Genomic DNA, 17,918 nt, shown 5'->3' on the forward strand with positions numbered 1-17,918 from the left:
GTAAATATGTATGTTGACTATGTAATATAAGATTTTTTTTTTCATTAAAAAAAATTATTGTGATTCACAGCACACATTAGCAACATAGTAAATTTGCATAAATATGTAGAATCCATGGACTAAACTAACAAATGAAAAAGCATAAACTGGGAATTTGTGTAACTATGGACCACAGCTTGATGATTTTTATATATTGTATTGCAATGTCAAAGTCCATCTCATCATTTTAATAAGAGGGCAACACATCACTTGTTTTAGAAGATTAGCCTCCGAACAGTTAGGTACTTACAGGTTGAAAGTCGTAGAATAACTCCAACGACTCCTGAAAGGAGCACTTGCCCCACACCCTCGCAGTCCAGCCTCGGCAAACTAGCGGCAGCATGCTGAATGCAAGCGTCTCTTTTTCCTCTGTGGAGCAAAATGTATGACACAGGGGGAGTATTGTGAATGATAAGTACAAATATACCCTTTAAAAATATTAACACAATCAAGGCTGATAAAGAGAAATGCTGACTAGTATTAGCTCATATTCAGATGCTAGCTTATGTACTTATATTGTACTTGATTGCAACCAGGATTACTAACTGTGGGGGGGGGGGGGGGGGCGGCTGTTGTTTGGAGGGTATTGTAGAAAATGCTACACATTTTGAATGAGGGACTGATTCTGGCAACGGCATTTACTACCAAGACGGGCAAGTAATTGTGGATGAGTAGAGCCAAACTTGTAAGGCCAAGCATTAGAATTATAATGCTGTAATAATCATCATGCTATTCTACAAAGCAGCAATCAGAGTTACCATGAACTTGGATGAAAGAAAGTTGAATGGTGTTGACAGCCAGTGCCTTAATAAGAATAATCTTGCACTAATTTTAAGTGCTTAACAAAGACTATTGCAATATGAATGACATTTGGGCTTTTGCAGGAGGTTCATGTCATATTCTGGCATTGCATAAAGCAAGATCAGTTAATATGCATATATCTTAATTAGACTAGCAAGAGCAAGGGATGTTCAAGGTCCAGTGATTTTTATTCCAAGTAGTAGGAAAAAGAATGCAAAAACTTTAATAGTTCATAAAAGACTTCTCTGTTAATGTTATCCAATAATGACAAAAGCTTGATTATCATGTGAGTTGATCAGGCAGTGGAGAAGAAAAGGGGAATGGTAGATGAAGGAGGCAAGGACAAACCATCCAGAAGTTTCAGTGTACATGAACTGTGTGGCCGTGGGGTGCTATAATGTGAGAGAGGGGCAGGAGACAGCCTCTCCCAAATAATTGTCCAAGCTGTAGTTACAGTCATTAAAGCTGCACTACCGCATGTGATACAAGGAGCGAAAGAAGCTTGTATGAGCACAATTAAAGATGTTCTGAATCCACATGTCATCTCTTGAGGATTCAGTTCCAGCAGGACGAGGTCCAACATGGGCTAAGGAGGGACAATCTCTGCCTGACTGGCCTGCCAGAGGGGGCTGAGGAGACAGAGAAAGAGCTTACTGAGGGCGAGTCAAATGTTGCCAAGGAAGGTGGCTTAGACATTTGGAAAGAGGACATCTCATCTTCATGATCTTGTCATCATCTTGGGGAAAAGGCAAGAAGGAAAGAGCAGGCAGATCAAAGTCCACTTTATTGCAAACAAAAGGAACAAACTGTATTCTGGGCATTCTAGTCTGAAAGGAAAAGAGAACATGAAAAGTGTGTACATCAATGAAGATCTAAAGGCATGCAATGTGTCACTCGATCAGTGCATGATAAATGCCAAGGAAGCTCATGATGTCGAATCGGCAACAAAACCAAATACGGGAACATGACATGCAAGTTGAATGATGGACAAAGCAGAGTCATCAAGAGTTGGCATGCATAAGCCCGGATGATCTCTTTGATATTGGCTTTGAAATTACAGATCCACTTCAGTTTTTGCAGGTTTTTGCGAAAGTCTTAGAAATTAATTAACAAGCATTGAATGAATTTCTCGGTCTAACAATTTTTTTTTATAGTCATGTACATACTGTAAGTATTTTGTTAATGTTGTTAATAAATTCAACTCAACTCAAATGCAAAAAAGGAGAGGGTGGTACTGGGGCTGTAGATTAGAATCTCTACACAGAGCAATACTTTTTAAAATGTACCTTGGGAAAGGCCATCGGTGTCACCCGTGTGATGAATAAGCAGCGTTTGCTACGATGGACATCTTGATTCCCCATACTAGAGTACTTTGTCAGCATACATGGCCATGCTGCAAACATCCTGTCTTCAGCCATGATCTCCTGGCTGAAGTCTTGCTTGATCTGTACAAATTAGGGAACAAGATTGCATTTGCAATCATATTAAGGGTGGCCCAGAAAGAATGCTATAAACCAAATGGAAAAAAATATAATACTCAAGTTGATAACAAAAACATAAATGATGGAGTGAATTATGCATGATCATTAGCTTCTGCAAAAATGTTCAATCTATAAACATTTTTCTCACAAGTTTGTGTGAATTTGCACAATGTGCTTCGTTTGGTATGGAAATCTTGACAGACTGAGAAGAAAGCTCCTAATCTTTGCATAGAAACTTATTTGAAAGTGACAAAAGTGCCAAAAATTGGTTCCAAACCACCTACCTACACGAAACAAATAGAACTCTACTAAGGTGGTATATTATTACTACAGGCATTAAGTTTACGTGTGGTGCATAGATTATATTGTGCGTTAAAAACACCACAATCTGTTTTCTGTCTTTATCTTCATTTTCTTTAGGGGTTCTAGGCCTTTTTTTCTACTGGAAGCTTATGTAAACCTTAATTCATCGAGCATCATTGATGGCAATGATGCTCAGTAAAGAATGAATTGCTCCAGCAAAAGTAGCAGAACTGAACTTGCACTTTAGTATTGGATTTTAGGGGGTACACGTTATGTTTACAGTAGATTTTGGTTGTACGGGTGGACGTACTACTCATCGACTGCCTAATGTTTATTTGCTTGATAAGAATATTTAACACTGAAATTCATGCAAAAAACTTGACCTACGTGATTGAGAAAATCCAGAGCTAGGCTATCAAATGCCTATGTTCCCTTTTCGATTCGAAGTTTCAGTGCAAAAATATCGCCGTCGAACTTGCGTGGCCTCGTTTCAGCTCCCCGCGGTAACGCTCCTTATTGAGATCGACCGCTGTTTTTGCATTGACAATGCACGCAAGCCGAGTTGTATTGAACACCGTGTTGTACGAAGCTTTTTAGAAACTTCCATAGACATTACATTACGATTCGGTGAAAATATTCATTCGAAATTTTGTCCTTGATTAAAACCATTAACTTTGTTAATGAACGGTGAATTTTCGCGTCTTCCCACACCATCCTCATCAACAGTCAAAGCCAATCCATTTGTATGTGCTTTGCGTGATGCAGTGAAGTGCGTACTAAGCGTTCAGTGCGCCAATTAATACACGGTCGGTTTATTACAAGAGGGTGGTCGATGTAGTAGGGCTATCATACAGCCGACCATTATAAGTTCTAAATTATGAGGTAGGAAATGATCGAGACAGGTCATCATGTAATTGAACTTAGTTAGCACTAGCAGTCTAAAACATAGCCTATTCTAGAATTTCTAGGCCCTAGCCCTTGACTAGGCCCTATAGCATTGCCTAGCTAGGCCCTAACCGTCACGTTAGACCCTATGCCTAACTAACTTGTTAGATTTCTACATCATCGAACTCGGACACTGCGCCTATAGAAACTATTACTATAATTGTGCATGATGTGATACGGTGCCTGTTACAACTTAGAATACGGTACTGTAAGGTGGTTACTAGTATTGTCTGTACAACGAATAGGCTACTGTACTGTGTCAACAATGGGAATATTCCGTACGCTGATTTAGATGATTAGTTTTTGTAAAGGAAATTCGTACTTTATGTGAAGTTTTGAAAATGTATGTAAGGATTGAGGGCCATGATTGAATTATGCAAGTGTTTATACAAGCAAAAGTTGGTTGAAAAACATACAAGTAATGTAGTGGTCTACGTACCGGTACAGACGACCTAGTCTTAACGTTTGTTAGATCTAACGTTACATGCATGAAGGCGAGGCGTAGCGCAGCCCGGCCAAGAACCCAAAGCGTGAGCCGTGACTAGCTTCATACATCATGCAAATTACAGATGGGCATGAAGCGATGTAACTATCAGTTAAATAAATAAATACCTTGGAATGACTGGCAAAGTTCTTCTATAGCTAGACCCCATTTGCTGAGAATGTTCGTGACTCCATATAGCTGCATTGCAGTCATCGTCACCGCCGTCCATCATGATGAATACCAGTAGTCGCGCTACTGGACTGTACATACGTACATAAACGTGTGATAACTGTACGTGTGTGTGTGAGGCGCGGTGGCCGCCACCCCGGCGGCGATCGATTGCGACGCGGTGATTCGACGAAGGATATACATGCAGGCCCGCTGATTGGTTCATGACTATCACATGACTTTTGCCCATCAATTTCTAAACAACGTTGTTTAATTGTTTGGACAATCATTCCGAATTGTTTTTAAACAACCGCTGTTTAAGGCAATCAAGCTCCAATTTTCTATATTTAAACAACATTGTTTAGAATTTTAAACAACAATATTTTAAACAACGAAATTTTACACAGCGTTCTAACAGTGTATTACACCTTTGTCATTTGAGTGTATTAATGTATTAACCACGGCCCCGAGCTCATGGGCTGTTATTATCATTATTGATTAATGATAATTTTGTACTGTATTTCTTACGAAATCCATACTGGTGTCTGTACAAAACTTTAGTGGACTCCAAAAAGTCCATTAGACGACCATTGACTAATTTCTCGAAAATTTTTGCAATTACTGGCAGAACTGAAATAGGTCTGTAATTATCAGGGTCATCTTTCGAACCTTTCTTGAACAAAGGCGTCACTTTGGCAATCTTAAGGGCTTCTGGAAATTGGCCCATTTCCAATGACAAATTAAAGATATAAGTCAATGGGGAAACAATATATGGTGCTGCGTCCTTGATCAATCTTATCGACAAATTATTGTAACCATGAGACTTTGTAGCATCAAGAGCATATACAATATCCATAATTTCTTCTTCTTTTATAGGTTTCCAAGCCAAAGACTTTGTATTTCTGGCACCCAAACAATCTTGAAAACAACTACTAGGAGGCCCATTTGGTATTCGTTCTGCCAAATTTGACCCAACAGTGACAAAGTAGTTATTGAGTTCTTGGGCTATTTCATTGTCAGAAGATGCAACTTTATCAATTCCACCTTGATTAATAGTTAAATCTTCTATCCAAATGCTTATTCTTACCCTTTCTACAAATTAACTCATTAATGGTATCCCAGGTCTTTGCCATGTTACTTTTATTACGATTAAAAGAATTGCAATAATACAATCTCTTTACATTTTTAATAACTGTTACCAAAGTGTTTCGATACCTTTTATCCTTTTTTCCGTATTCGTCACTAAAATTTGATGACCTGTAGTTTTTGTACAAGTTGTGCTTCTTCTTGATGGATTTAAGAATCGCTGATGATATCCAAGGTTTCTTTGGGCTGTTCTTTTTCTGGGATACATCATATTCTATTGTAAGTGCATGCTTATCACATATTTTCTCAAACATATCATGAAAAACTTTATAAGCTGTGTTTACATTTTCGTATCTAGATACATGTGCCCATTCAATTTTCCCTAGATCCTCGTGAAATGACTGGGCATTAAAAGACTTGTAGGATCGGGCAAATCTCCGCACAAAAGCATTCGTATTTTTATTCCCGTTTTCAAAAATAACAAAAATTGGAAAATGATCTGACACATCTGTCTCAATGACACCTGAATGAATTGTATGACTATACACATTAGTATAAATATGATCAATAACAGACGACGTAGAATCTGTCACCCTTGTGGGTAACGAGATAATCTGTTGCACTCCTGTACTCTCTACCATACTCAGATAATCATATACCTTTTGATTATTCGTTTGAGATATATATATATTGAGATCACCAAGAAGTACAATGCCTGTTTTCCCAACATTAAGCTCCCCTAAAACATTAAGCAAGCTATTTCGAAATTGTTCAACATCAGTATTTGGTTTTCTATAAATTATTCCTATCACAGTTTTATCAAAACAATTCTGATGTATCTTCAACCAAAGACTTTCCGTGTGTTCAACATAATACTTGAGTGTAACATTGTTCAGCATCTTATGAATATAAGCTCCTACTCCTCCACCCCTCTCCTTTCCCTGGCGGCAATTGACCTCCAAAACATAATCCTGTAATGGCAATGTGTTAACATTACATGTACTAACGTTCCAAACTTCAGAAAGTGCAATGATATCAAATTTGAATTTAAGGCTGTGATCATACAATAATTGCGGTCCACTTATATTTTTATTGAAAGACCTAACATTGACATGAGTGATACCAAGAGAGTTCTCATTCATTTTATTTATTTTATTATCAAAATCACTGGGACATAATTTGTATTCATGAACTTCCAAAGTATTGACTTCATTTGCCATCATTACTTATTGGGTTGGAGTTTATTTTAAATTGGGATTAACAAGGTCACAGGCTATACTATAAAGTGAAGTTTGAAGTCACTATAGGAAACATCATCAAAAACCCAGATCAAACAGATCATCCGGGTTCTTGATGATCTTTGTCTCTCCGCCATTGATGCGATGTAACGTTCTTTCGTTGTGTGTGATAAACTGCATGATAATACATAAACTTGGAGCTGATCAATATGAATTTGGGGTGATTCTAGATTTTAATGGAAAGGTACTATTCAGTGAAATTCATTACACGACGTGTGACGCTCCTAAATGCACTCTTGTGTAAAATTTAAAAACACAAAAACTTAAGTAGCGGGCCGGAATTTAGAAATGAAATGTTCATGCCTTACCCAAACGGAAATTCGACCGCATTAAATAATAATTATCATAAACTTTCATTACGTACTCCTTAAAAACTTGAATGATTTCAAATCTATTGAGCCGGAAAACCTACAAATATTTCTGATCAAATAGTGATATACCAAAACAGTAATAATGGCAATGATTTAACGGCAATGATTACAGTGATTTTTTTTTTCTATTTTCAAAATATTTTCTCAATACGCACACAATAATCTACTTTGCTCACAGCAATCATACTCTAATCTGATACAGTTTACTCACTGAGCACACGCCTAAAAGGATTGTAAAAGATGCACTGTCTAATGGGCTTTGTCATATTTAGGTTACTCGCCTACAACTTGCAGCCCCCCATGGGTACATAAATGGGGTGAACGTCACGAGTTCGACACCCACGAGTCATAACAGCCCATGAGCTCGAAACCAGGCAAACAAGGCCCATGAGTCCGACGCTAGGCAAACAATTCAAGGCCTACGAGTTCAACACTAAGCTAAAAAGGCCCACAGACCTACACAAGCCCCGTGATGTAACTCGTAACTCGTGTCGAACTCGTGGGCCTTTTTGCTCAGTATCAATCTCGTGGGTCTTGTTTGCCTATAGTGTCGAACTCATGGACCTTTTTACCCAGTGTCGGACTCGTGGGCCTTGTTTGTCTACTGTCGGACTCATTGGCCTGAGTTGTGTACTGTCGGACTCATGGGCCTGAGTTGTGTACTGTCGGACTCATGGGCCTTATTTTCCTGTTTGGTGTCGAGCTCATCGGCTGTATGACTCGATTGTGTGCTGCATGACTCCTGGATCTCAAATGTCGAACTCGTGGGCCATCTTGTGGGCCGTCTAACTCGTAGGTGTTGCTCTCGTGGCATGACCCCACATAAACGACCCCATTTCCTTATGATGCGAGTGTCGGCATTCCATCTCTTTCACAGAAGTGATTGTCAATAATGCCTAGAGAAAAAAACACGGGAGCATGACAACTTTGATTAGTCAGTTCAGTAATCTTGTTTTGCTCACAATTTACAATAACAATACAATTACAATAATTCCATTTGTATAGCGCTCTTACAAACTCTAACTTGTTTCATAGCGCAGCTGCTATACATAGTACTCTACTGCGTTGCATTACAAAAAAAAAGAAGTCTTATTTCAGCTTAAAGGGATCGTATAGTTTTGGTTGAGACCTAATTTCAGTTTTCTAACATTTTGGTGAGATAATGAGAAACCTCTTGTGAAATATGAAAGAGCATGTGATTCCATGAGGAATTCAACGTTTATTTGATGAAAATTGGTTTTGAAATGGCTGAGATATCCAAAACAGAGCAATTCTAATAAAGTGTGGGACCCACACTTTATTACGATCGCTTTGTTTTACTTTGTTTTTGGATGTTTCAGTCATTCCAAACCCGATTTTCATCAAATAAACTTTGAATTCCTCTTAAAATGGTATGCTCTGTACTATTTCATAAGTGTTTTCTTGGTATCTTGCAAAAACTTAAAAGCCCAATTCTCATCTCCACCAATACTGTACTATCCCTGTAACTTCTCTTCAAATAACCAATATACCAATAAAGCAACAAAGCAAAGACAACTTATCAAACTTGATACACCAAAAAACAGAACGAAACAAAACTCAGAGACCGTAATAAAGAGACAAAGGAAACACAAAGTTTTACAATGCATTATTGAATAATGTAAGAATAACAATTATAGTACCCACGAACTCGCCTAGCCTGCAGTCATCAGGGCCGGCGGGGCGTTTTGAAAAGTGTGTGTGTGTGTGTGTGTGGGGGGGGGGGCACTTCCGGGTTTCATGAGCTGACAAGCAAAAAAAAAAGGCCTTCAGCGCAACTTCTTGTGCCACTTCCAGGTTTCTTCAGCTGATACAAGCCCCCCCCCCCCCAAAAAAAAAAAAAGAAAAAAGAAAATCAGCTCATCTTTCTCATTCCACTTCCGGGTTTCTTCAGCTGACAGACTAGCAAAAAGTGGGGGGGGGGGGGAGGGGGCCCTAAATGGTGACACCTTATGTACTCCTCTGTATGGTGCAAAAAAAAAAAAAGGGGGGGGGGGCGAGCCCCCCATCCACCGAGTCTTCATCATCAATTGACATTGATCTCGCGGTCCTCGATTGACGTGCGCGTGACTTGAATATTAGGGAGCTTTAGATTTTGACGCGCGGACGTTTGAGCCGACGCTTGCGCTGGACGTTCTCCTCTCCCTGCGTCGTGTGGAAAAGTAGCTTTAGATTACGCTGGGACGCAACGTATAAAAAATGAAATCGCGCCCCCATATGATCAGTGCATGAAGAAGCTCTCTACGTCGCAAACTGTGCGGACGTGAAAATAGCCCAGTACGCGTAGTAAACAACTCAGGCGACGCAAGCTAAAAATAGATTGACTTTACGCGCGCTACTGCGCAAGCTCAGAACATGTTTTTTCCTTTGAACGTCCGCGCGTCTAAAATCTAAAGCTCCCTACTAACGGTAAGCACTATTTGGGCACCCGTCCCGCTTCATCATGAATATTCATCAGGCAGTAAGATACTGTACTAGTAAATGGCAGAACGCTGGATACGTGCAAAACGTATGGCCGGGAAATGTAAAAATCTCGAAAAATTGCATCAACGGGGAATGTTAAAACGTCTCGCCGGGAGATGGAAAAATGCTCAGTTTTGCCGAGAAATGTAAAAACGCTGCCGGGAAATGAAAAAAAAATATGTATTTCAACGGTATTACGGATACATGTAGGTGATGAATATTCATGATGAAGCGGGACGGGTGCCCAGATAGTGCTTACCCCTACTAACCCGCTCTGCTACAGTAGTTTTTGCGCCCTCTCCGGCCGGTCGATGTATCAACAGTTCAACACACAATCAGCTGGCTGGATAGTATGAAAGATATATTGAATCTGCAACTTACGATAAATTATCATCAAGTTGGTCAGGTAAGGTCCTATACTTTTCCTATTAGAAACCAAACCCACCCGTCCTTCAATATTTGAACCGTTTTTGGCTCTAAAAACAGTACGGGTTTCTATAAACATAATGAACGTAACCCTTTTGTGTTCAGTCTGACGTCTGTGGCATGCGTAGCGTATCCTCTTGGTCCCACACCTTTATAACGGCGTTTGCAGTAAACTTTAATTTTGGTTTCAACAACCACCGTGCACCACTCTCACCAGTGATGGCTTAAATACATTTTGTGTTCAGCGTAGCCAAAGAGGAGTATCTGTTCTGGCATTCTGAGGTATGAACGGCATCGCAATTAAGAAGACATCTCTTACTACAGTCTTAGTCTTGGCAACGACTCATTGTTGTTGAACATCAGCTGCACATGATGATACCTAACCTAGAGTCCTAGATCTAGGTTGTCTAGGCCGTAGGGGAGGGTTAACCCACAGAACTCTTACCCCGCCCGGCGCGGCGGCGGGGCGCTGTAACACTACGTATTGGGGTCGCTGCTGCGGTTAGGGGAGGGTGTGACTTGTCTTGTCTTGTCTTGCTTTGTCTCGACAGTACTGCACCAACCGCCGCTGCTGGGCTATAAACGTGCAGTCCCTCATGCATACAGTTGCAGCACTTTAAAATCTCATTTTGGACAAGCGAGATTTAAAGGTATCAATATTGGTTGTAGATTTTATTTCAGCTGGCAGTGTGTTCCAAATTGGAATTGTCCTTGGATAAAGTGAATGATGATCGAATAACAATCTTTGTTGGTCTGAATAGTGTTGTAATTCAAGGGTTGACTCAATGAAGGGGGTGCAAAGTTTCAAACAAGCATTTCTGGGACCGAGATGTTAGGGTGCAATTAGAGTCTACAGCTAGACTCCTATGTAAATTTAAATGCACATGTTGATTTTGCAAGTTTGTTTTGTGCAATTCTGCTGTCATATTGAAAAAGAGTTTCATTGGTATTGGCTTATAGTACAAATAGTGGCAACTGCTGAGCTGGCAGACCACACTGCCTTCATGGGCGAATATGGACATGGACGTAATTGCCGTTGCCTGTAGCTGCCTTTGTTAAACAAAAATATGATCAAATATTTGAATTAACAATGATAAATACATATAGGCACATATTCTAGTACTAATCGGTTCTTTTCTACTATTGTCTACAGACAAGTAAGTAGTAGGAATGCTAGAATGGTGTGTTAAGACCTATTTGGAATGTACGGTGTACATGTGAAACCCAAGGAAATTTATGAAATGATAGTGACTAATGACAGCTGTGCCAGCAGCAGCTAGTGATTCCCCAAACATCAGCGAAGTTCTATTTTATAAAAAACTATGTCTCTCGAATTTTGAAGGGTACATTGTAACCAAATTGGTGAAAGCTTCCAATGGAACAGATCAATTATTTCATTAGGAAACAAACGAAACTGTTCCCTGTTGTCTATGATTTCAGATCAGGTTAAATCTGCAAGGAATATATTGCTGCTATGGATGATGCAAACCAAGAGAATGATGTGATTGAAAAACAGGACCAAGATGAGGTGACTGACAGTGTTGTGCATCTGTCCAAGAACCAGCTCAAGAAACAGCTTCGACTCCAACGATGGGCAGAAACAAAGAAGGAGAGGAGGTACATGTATTATGATTTTCCCACTTACAGTGATAACAAGAAAAGCTTAGAGTTGTAAATATCAATTTATGGGATAAATAAAGATTGTTGGATAACTAGCTTACCAATGAACCATATTATCAAGTTCAGAGGACAACCATACTTCAACTATGTTTGCACATGTATGAGACATTGTGTATTTTGTGGACAACCTGTTTGCAGAACTAAGATGTATTCTCAGGCTTAGAGTAATAATTTCTGTTGTATTACATGCAATGTGTATTGTGCAATTACATCCTTTCAAAATACCATGACCAATAATCTCTCAATGATTCTGATTAGAATCACTGGAAAAGAACTTTGCTCTCTTTCTGTTTTCCTTTTCCCTATTTTCTGTACACATAGTCCATGAGAATTTAGCTTAAAATAGAGTGTGTGGAGAATCTAGAAGCAAGTGATGATGATTTGCTTTGCAGGCCAAAAAAGGTTGTAGTATCTTGTATATGCCCATGATGCCATATTGTTACATTTTTAAATTGTAGTATTCCCAGTGAGATTCTGAAATCCTGAGAGACTTTGCACAGCCCCCATTTGTTCCTATAAGTAGGGCTTGACATTAGCAGTGACCCATGGCCTGGGGCCACTAAAAATTGATGGTGGGCCACCAAATGTCCATTCTGGTGGCCCAATCTGGCAACTAAGATTAAACATGGATTGTTACATTTCCTTCTATCTCTGTCCACCAAAATTGCAAATTGAAGGATCTTAGTGGCCCAAACTGTTCGCCAGAGAAAAAAGGTACTGAAAGTAGTGTCGAACCCTACTAGAGGTAACATTTTAAAAAGTCCAGAATTAAAATGTAACATGCAAATTACTGCTTCTCATTATGGCTTCACTTTTCATCAAAGTCTAAACCACTCTTTGAAAAGCCATCACTCTCTTACTCACTCTGTCGCTCTTTCTCTCTTTGCAAGGAAAAAGGAAAGGGAAAAGATCAAGGCAAAGAAAAGAAAGCTGATGGAGGAGCGGCAGAAAGAGGGACTGGAATATACTGGGATCAAGAAGAAGAAGATGAGTGACCCAGAAGCCAGCGACATCAGGGTTGCCATTGACTGTGCCTATGATGACCTGATGTCCGAGTCAGTAAGACAAAACTTGGTGACTTTGATAATGAACAATAGACCAGTTCGTAATTCCACTTTGCGCATGAGCAGAAAAAGGTCATTTGTACCAACAGCCATTTCGGTTTGTAAATTTACTGAGATAAGTATCTGTGATGCAATGATTATTCATGTGATCCTTATCTAAATGGTGCTTGCTAGCACATCCACCTGACAGCAAGAATGGTATTTCGTCAAATAGAAGGAAATAGGCTGTTATTGCATTCAATACAAAACAATTAAATGGATGCCTGCTAAATTGTCAACTGATGGAGTATTCTGATCACCTGATCTAAACGCAATTTCGTTCTTTGTTTGAACATGAACTCCATAAATTGTTACGTCAGGCAAGCTTATGCATTACGCCGCCTTGAAAACGAGTGAAGTGCCTAACCAATTGAGAAAAAAGAAAGGTCATTTGTACTAATGTGTACATGAGTTAATTACGAACTGGCTTATTCATGGCAGCTTCCTTTTCTCCTAGCCTTCCACCAGACCCCCCCCCCCCCCCCACCCAATACACACCCTCATGCACCATGTTGCACAAAGGGACACTGATTCGAGAAGATCAGTCTAGACAATGATGGGCATTATCATCAGCTGTGTGACATTCATAATGCACACATGCATCATCCATCATTGCATACATACACACACACACACACACACACACACACGTACATACAATCATTGAACATTTGGTGTGAAGAATGTGTGCATTTCGTTATCTGTAGCACATTGAAAGCATCAAGCTACTGTAATTATATGATGTGAAAATGCTGAGTGGGTTTATGGATAGAAATAACATCCAGATTCATTTTTTGTCATGCTGACATAATGCTATCATACAAATCAAAATGATGTGAAGCTTTGTGTGTGGTATCACATCACCATTGAGTCTTGTTCTCGCTGTCTTTCCCCTTATACTCTCTTCGTATTCTTCCCTACCCCTTCACTGCCTTTCAGGATATCAAGAAACTCATCAAACAGATTCAGCGATGCTATGCTGAGAACAGAAAATCTGCCAAGCCACTTCAGTTCTACCTATCCAGCTTGAATAACAAGACCAGAGACTACATGAGCACTTTGGTCCAGGGCTACAAAAACTGGGATGTGAGTGATGAGCATACTGTAGCAGAGAAGTGACATCACAATGTACAACTGTAGTGCAGCTAATACCATTATACGTGGTATATCTCTTGCAGCATTTTTATTTTTTGGGGGTGAATTTCGCAAGTTCGTGGATGCTTGCCAAATTAGCGAGTTTGAAATTTTGTCTCCTGTATAACATATGCACTGTATACCTTCTTCAAAGTGAAAAATCACCAACTTTGCTCCCAAAAAGGGAAAATTATCAATTGTCAATCATCACTGTGATTCTCAATTGCAAATTCAATTACCGTAAAAGTGGATATTTTCGCGCGACTAACTTTTCGTGCTCGGCCGGTTAAGAAGAGTTTCATGTGTTTTTAATTTCGTGGAATCAAGACATCAACTACTGGAACATATGGCAAGCAAAAATATTCGCATACCTATATTATCGCACTAATTTCTGGTTGCGCAAAATGCGCGACAATTTCAACACTGAAATTTTCCACTTTTACAGTACTTTTGTGATTGTTTTACTTGTCCTAAGTCACAAAATATAACTGTGAAATATTCGGGTATACAGTATGCATCATGCCTGTGTTTAGTATGAATGCAGGATTATCTCAGTCAGGATAATGTTTTGTATGGGCTGACTGATGTAATATACAGAACTGTACATTGTGCTTTGGAGTAAAGTTACTAAACACTATTGCAATTACTAACAATTAACTGTAAACAGAAATGGTCTGCTGCAGAAAAAAAAAAACACTGGCAAAAAATGTATGAAGTTTCTATGTAGTTCTCAAAGCAGAACCGAGTGACATTTTTCTCTTTTGATCTTTTGCTGAATTATTTATTGTTTGTTACTATGGGTTTGGTTTGCCCAGGTCCACCTGAAGTCTGACGGTCCAGAGGGAGCGTTCGGGGCGGATAGCATCGTCTACCTGGCTGCCGAGTCGCCGAACGTCCTGCAGCAGCTCCACCCCGACAAGGTTTACATCATCGGTGGTCTCGTTGATCATAACCATCACAAGGTATGAACAACTTCCATCACTCTTTTTCTCTTCTGGTGAGCATGAACATAATTTGACAGTTTCACTGGGGAAATGTAATGAATTGCACATATTTTCATGCACAATTCTGTGTGTGTGTGTGTGTGTGTGTGTGTGTATGTATATGATTATGAATATACCATAACTTGCCTGTGTAGTAAGTAATTGTATCAACGTATATGTACAAGTGTAATTGATTTATTTTTTTTTCCATTGTTGTTATCCAATTTTTAGTCGTACAATTATTTTGAGATTTTGTATTTCAGTTGAAGTATGATTTTGTAATTATTTTTGTTATTGCCCACTTGAAATGTACAAAATTCTGCAGTTCAGCCATCTTGCTGCAAACGAATTTTGAATAAACCATTACTGCTATATTACTGCTACCATCATGGCAGTCCATCCATGATGCTTGTTTGATATTTAGACAAAAAGGGGAAGACAACAACAACAACACAATCCCTCATATATGCATGATGACAGGTTTCATCCTGCTTGTTGATGATTTTTTATCAAAAGTGGAAAGTGTGATATCAAGATACCTTTGACGTAGTCAGTGTAATTTAACTGTTCCCGATCTTTGCCAGTCTCTTCTTCATTTGGAATTTATATCAGTGATGAGATTTACGATGTATTTTTAAAAAATGCAAACTTGTAAGATGCAGTCCACCAAGGGTTTGACCTTTGATTAGCCACTTGTCTTTGTCATTCCCTCACATCTACTGCATTTTTGAACAGTTTTACAATTTTTCTACTTTGAACAAACCTTGTACTATTTGTGTTTTGAGATTGTTTTGTGTTCTATGTATATTTCCGTGATACGATCTGTTTGTACATATTATATGCCTATGTTTGTGCATTTGAGATATGAAATAAATTGAATTGATTGAATTGAATTGAATTGAATTGAATTGAATTGAGTTGAATTGAATTGAATTGAATTGAATTGAATTGAATTGAATGTGTATTGCCATTACTGAAGGGTGAACCATGTGATTACAAAGGTGACACCAGACAGAGTGATGTTGTATCTTTTCATTTCTGGCTGGCAGGGCGTGTGCTTCGAGAAGGTCCGAGAGAGGGGCTGGAACCATGCCCAGCTCCCAATTGGTGATTACGTCAAGCTCAAATCAAGAAAGGTGCTGGCAGTCAACCATGGTAAGCCTCTGATACTTCACCCTAGATTGCCCTCTTGTCAATATGAACAGTTGTTAGCGTATTTGGCATGAAACCTGACGGGCTGTGTACTGAAAGATTTGTAATTACAATGCTCTACAGACAAGAGGTCAATCCTGCAAGAATATTCAGTCAAGCATAATTGAATTGAGTGGTAAAAACAAATTTGTGTGTGTGTGTGTGTGTGTGTGTTTGATAACATTATGCACAGTGTTTCCCATTTGCAGTGGACTTGTTCATTGTTAAAAACTGACAGTTGCCTGTAGTAGCTTCCCATTTTGAGTACCGGTAAATTTTGTGGAATGTGTCATCCTATTGAATTTTAGATTTTTTTTTTTCAGGAATTCCGTGTTTGCACCTAAGACATTTTTAGATGTAGGTCACTGATACTCTTGTGTCATTTAGAAATTGCAAACTAGGCTTACTGTCCAGTCATAAAAACACAATAGTGCTTTAAAAAAAAAAAAACCTATAAAACGAACATTGAACCATAACTATAACTAGAGAATTTTATCATCATTTGATATGGCTAAAACATCTCTCCCCCCCCCCCCCCCCCCCATCATCACATTTGTTGCTCCTTGATCCTCCAGTCTACGAAATCATTCTGGCCTACGTCCAAGTTGGAAACTGGGCGGATGCCTTCAACCAAGTCCTGCCGAACAGGAAAGTGACAGAATTCATCCCAGCCAACGGCACAAACGAGGAGGAGAGTGAATCATTAACGACACACGGCGAGAGGAACACTGAGAGGAATGAACAACGGGTTCCTAGTGATGTCCAACAGAGTGACTCAGACTGTGATGAAGAGAGAAAACAGGACAGTGAGGGCACTGTCTCAGAGAGTGAACAAGAACAGGTTGATTCCAAGGATACATAGTTAACTCTTAATTGTGAGCAGCACGGCCTCACAAGGACCTTGGATGGTGCAATTTGTGTGTTTTTTTTTTAATCTTCTCTGTGAGCAGGTGAGCAGGGTATTCTTTTACTCCCAAGTGTAAAGATCCCCTTCTATGGTGTCAACTGGTTTCTCATGTTATGTGTGTGAAAAGAATAAGTTTCACTGTTCCAAGACTTAATAGAAGCACAGGTAAATAAAGTATGAAGACATTTGAAGTGGATGGCAGGGTCATTTCACTGACTCCATCATCCTTTCACTGGGCTGTCTTAGAAGTGTGTTGAATGTACACTGCACTCTCTCACCATTTGCTGAGAGTCCATGCAAAACATGACACTGTAAGTTTACTTTTCATTTCCTGTATGCTAACGTTCACTGTGGTCTTAACTAGATACAGAACAACTGTATGGCAGCCTAACTTTATCGTGTGCAAAGACAGAATGAACAAAGCAACATCAGGAAATGTTTTGATGCAGAACTGCCTGTGAACATTTCAGTGTTCACATACTTTTTATGCGAACCAGTCTTCATTATACCTGCCCTTCCCACTCCTTGTAATTTGATTGTCCGATGGACTAAAAGCGTGAGATTCAGAATTTAAATGCAGTGAAGATGAGACGCTGTGATGCAGCATCCAAACAACCACTAAGTTGTGTATAGTTGTTACACCCGTGGACGTGCGGGTGTTCAGACCGATACCATTCGTACAACTGATACAAATGATGAGGAGAAACACAAGAGTTGTATAGTTGAGATGATGGTGGCAAATGGTGTAATGATAACATGGCCACTACCACCCCACTCCATCTCTCCTCTTATCTCTTGATTGGCCTACCTCATTTCTTAAATGGGGTGGGTTGCTTTCCCTTTTTCAAAGGTACAAATATTCTCAATTCCTGGTAACTGAACAAGGTGTCTCAAAAGAGCAACAAACTATTCGAACAACAAGAAATGGGACGATGATTTCCCCACCTCTTTTTTCTCCTATCTGGACGGGGAGTTCTATGTACCTGTGGAAGGGTAGAGGTGTCCCATTTGCTGCAGAGACTTGAAGTCATGCAAGA

At 39.4% G+C, this 17,918-nt stretch overlaps 1 protein-coding gene and 1 long non-coding RNA gene across 3 annotated transcripts; one reads left to right on the forward strand and one right to left on the reverse strand.

Annotated features, from left to right (window-relative positions):
* Nucleotides 1-273: 273 nt before the first annotated feature.
* On the reverse strand, nucleotides 274-3,653 carry LOC139727977 (uncharacterized). Its single transcript, XR_011710780.1, has 3 exons — nucleotides 3,012-3,653; nucleotides 2,127-2,285; nucleotides 274-408 (listed from the first exon to the last, which is right to left on the reverse strand). It is a non-coding gene; the product is annotated as an uncharacterized lncRNA (long non-coding RNA).
* A 6,132-nt stretch (nucleotides 3,654-9,785) lies between these two features.
* On the forward strand, nucleotides 9,786-17,680 carry LOC139727978 (tRNA methyltransferase 10 homolog A-like). Of its 2 annotated transcripts, XM_071638948.1 has the most exons (7): nucleotides 9,786-9,863; nucleotides 11,324-11,500; nucleotides 12,454-12,622; nucleotides 13,606-13,752; nucleotides 14,616-14,762; nucleotides 15,833-15,938; nucleotides 16,550-17,680. In XM_071638948.1, the coding sequence occupies exons 2-7, from the start codon at nucleotides 11,358-11,360 to the stop codon at nucleotides 16,834-16,836; spliced, it is 999 nt and encodes a 332-aa protein (XP_071495049.1). In that variant the 5' UTR covers nucleotides 9,786-9,863; nucleotides 11,324-11,357; the 3' UTR covers nucleotides 16,837-17,680. The 2 variants fall into 2 exon arrangements, with proteins under 2 accessions (XP_071495049.1, XP_071495050.1); XM_071638949.1 differs by lacking the exon at nucleotides 9,786-9,863 and having other exon boundaries at nucleotides 11,343-11,500; nucleotides 12,461-12,622.
* The last annotated feature ends 238 nt before the right edge of the window (nucleotides 17,681-17,918 follow it).

Source organism: Diadema antillarum, unplaced genomic scaffold (assembly GCF_040938485.1).
Source record: "Diadema antillarum isolate AM-2024a unplaced genomic scaffold, OU_Dant_1.0 seq00000161_RagTag, whole genome shotgun sequence".
Taxonomy (NCBI): domain Eukaryota; kingdom Metazoa; phylum Echinodermata; class Echinoidea; order Diadematoida; family Diadematidae; genus Diadema; species Diadema antillarum.

Coding starts and splice junctions, on each gene's coding strand:
- LOC139727978 (XM_071638948.1), top strand. CDS start 11,358: ATGGATGATGCAAACCAAGAGAATGATGTGATTGAAAAACAGGACCAA. Junction 13,753..14,615: donor AGGGCTACAAAAACTGGGAT/GTGAGTGATGAG, acceptor TGGTTTGCCCAG/GTCCACCTGAAGTCTGACGG. Junction 15,939..16,549: donor GGTGCTGGCAGTCAACCATG/GTAAGCCTCTGA, acceptor TTGATCCTCCAG/TCTACGAAATCATTCTGGCC.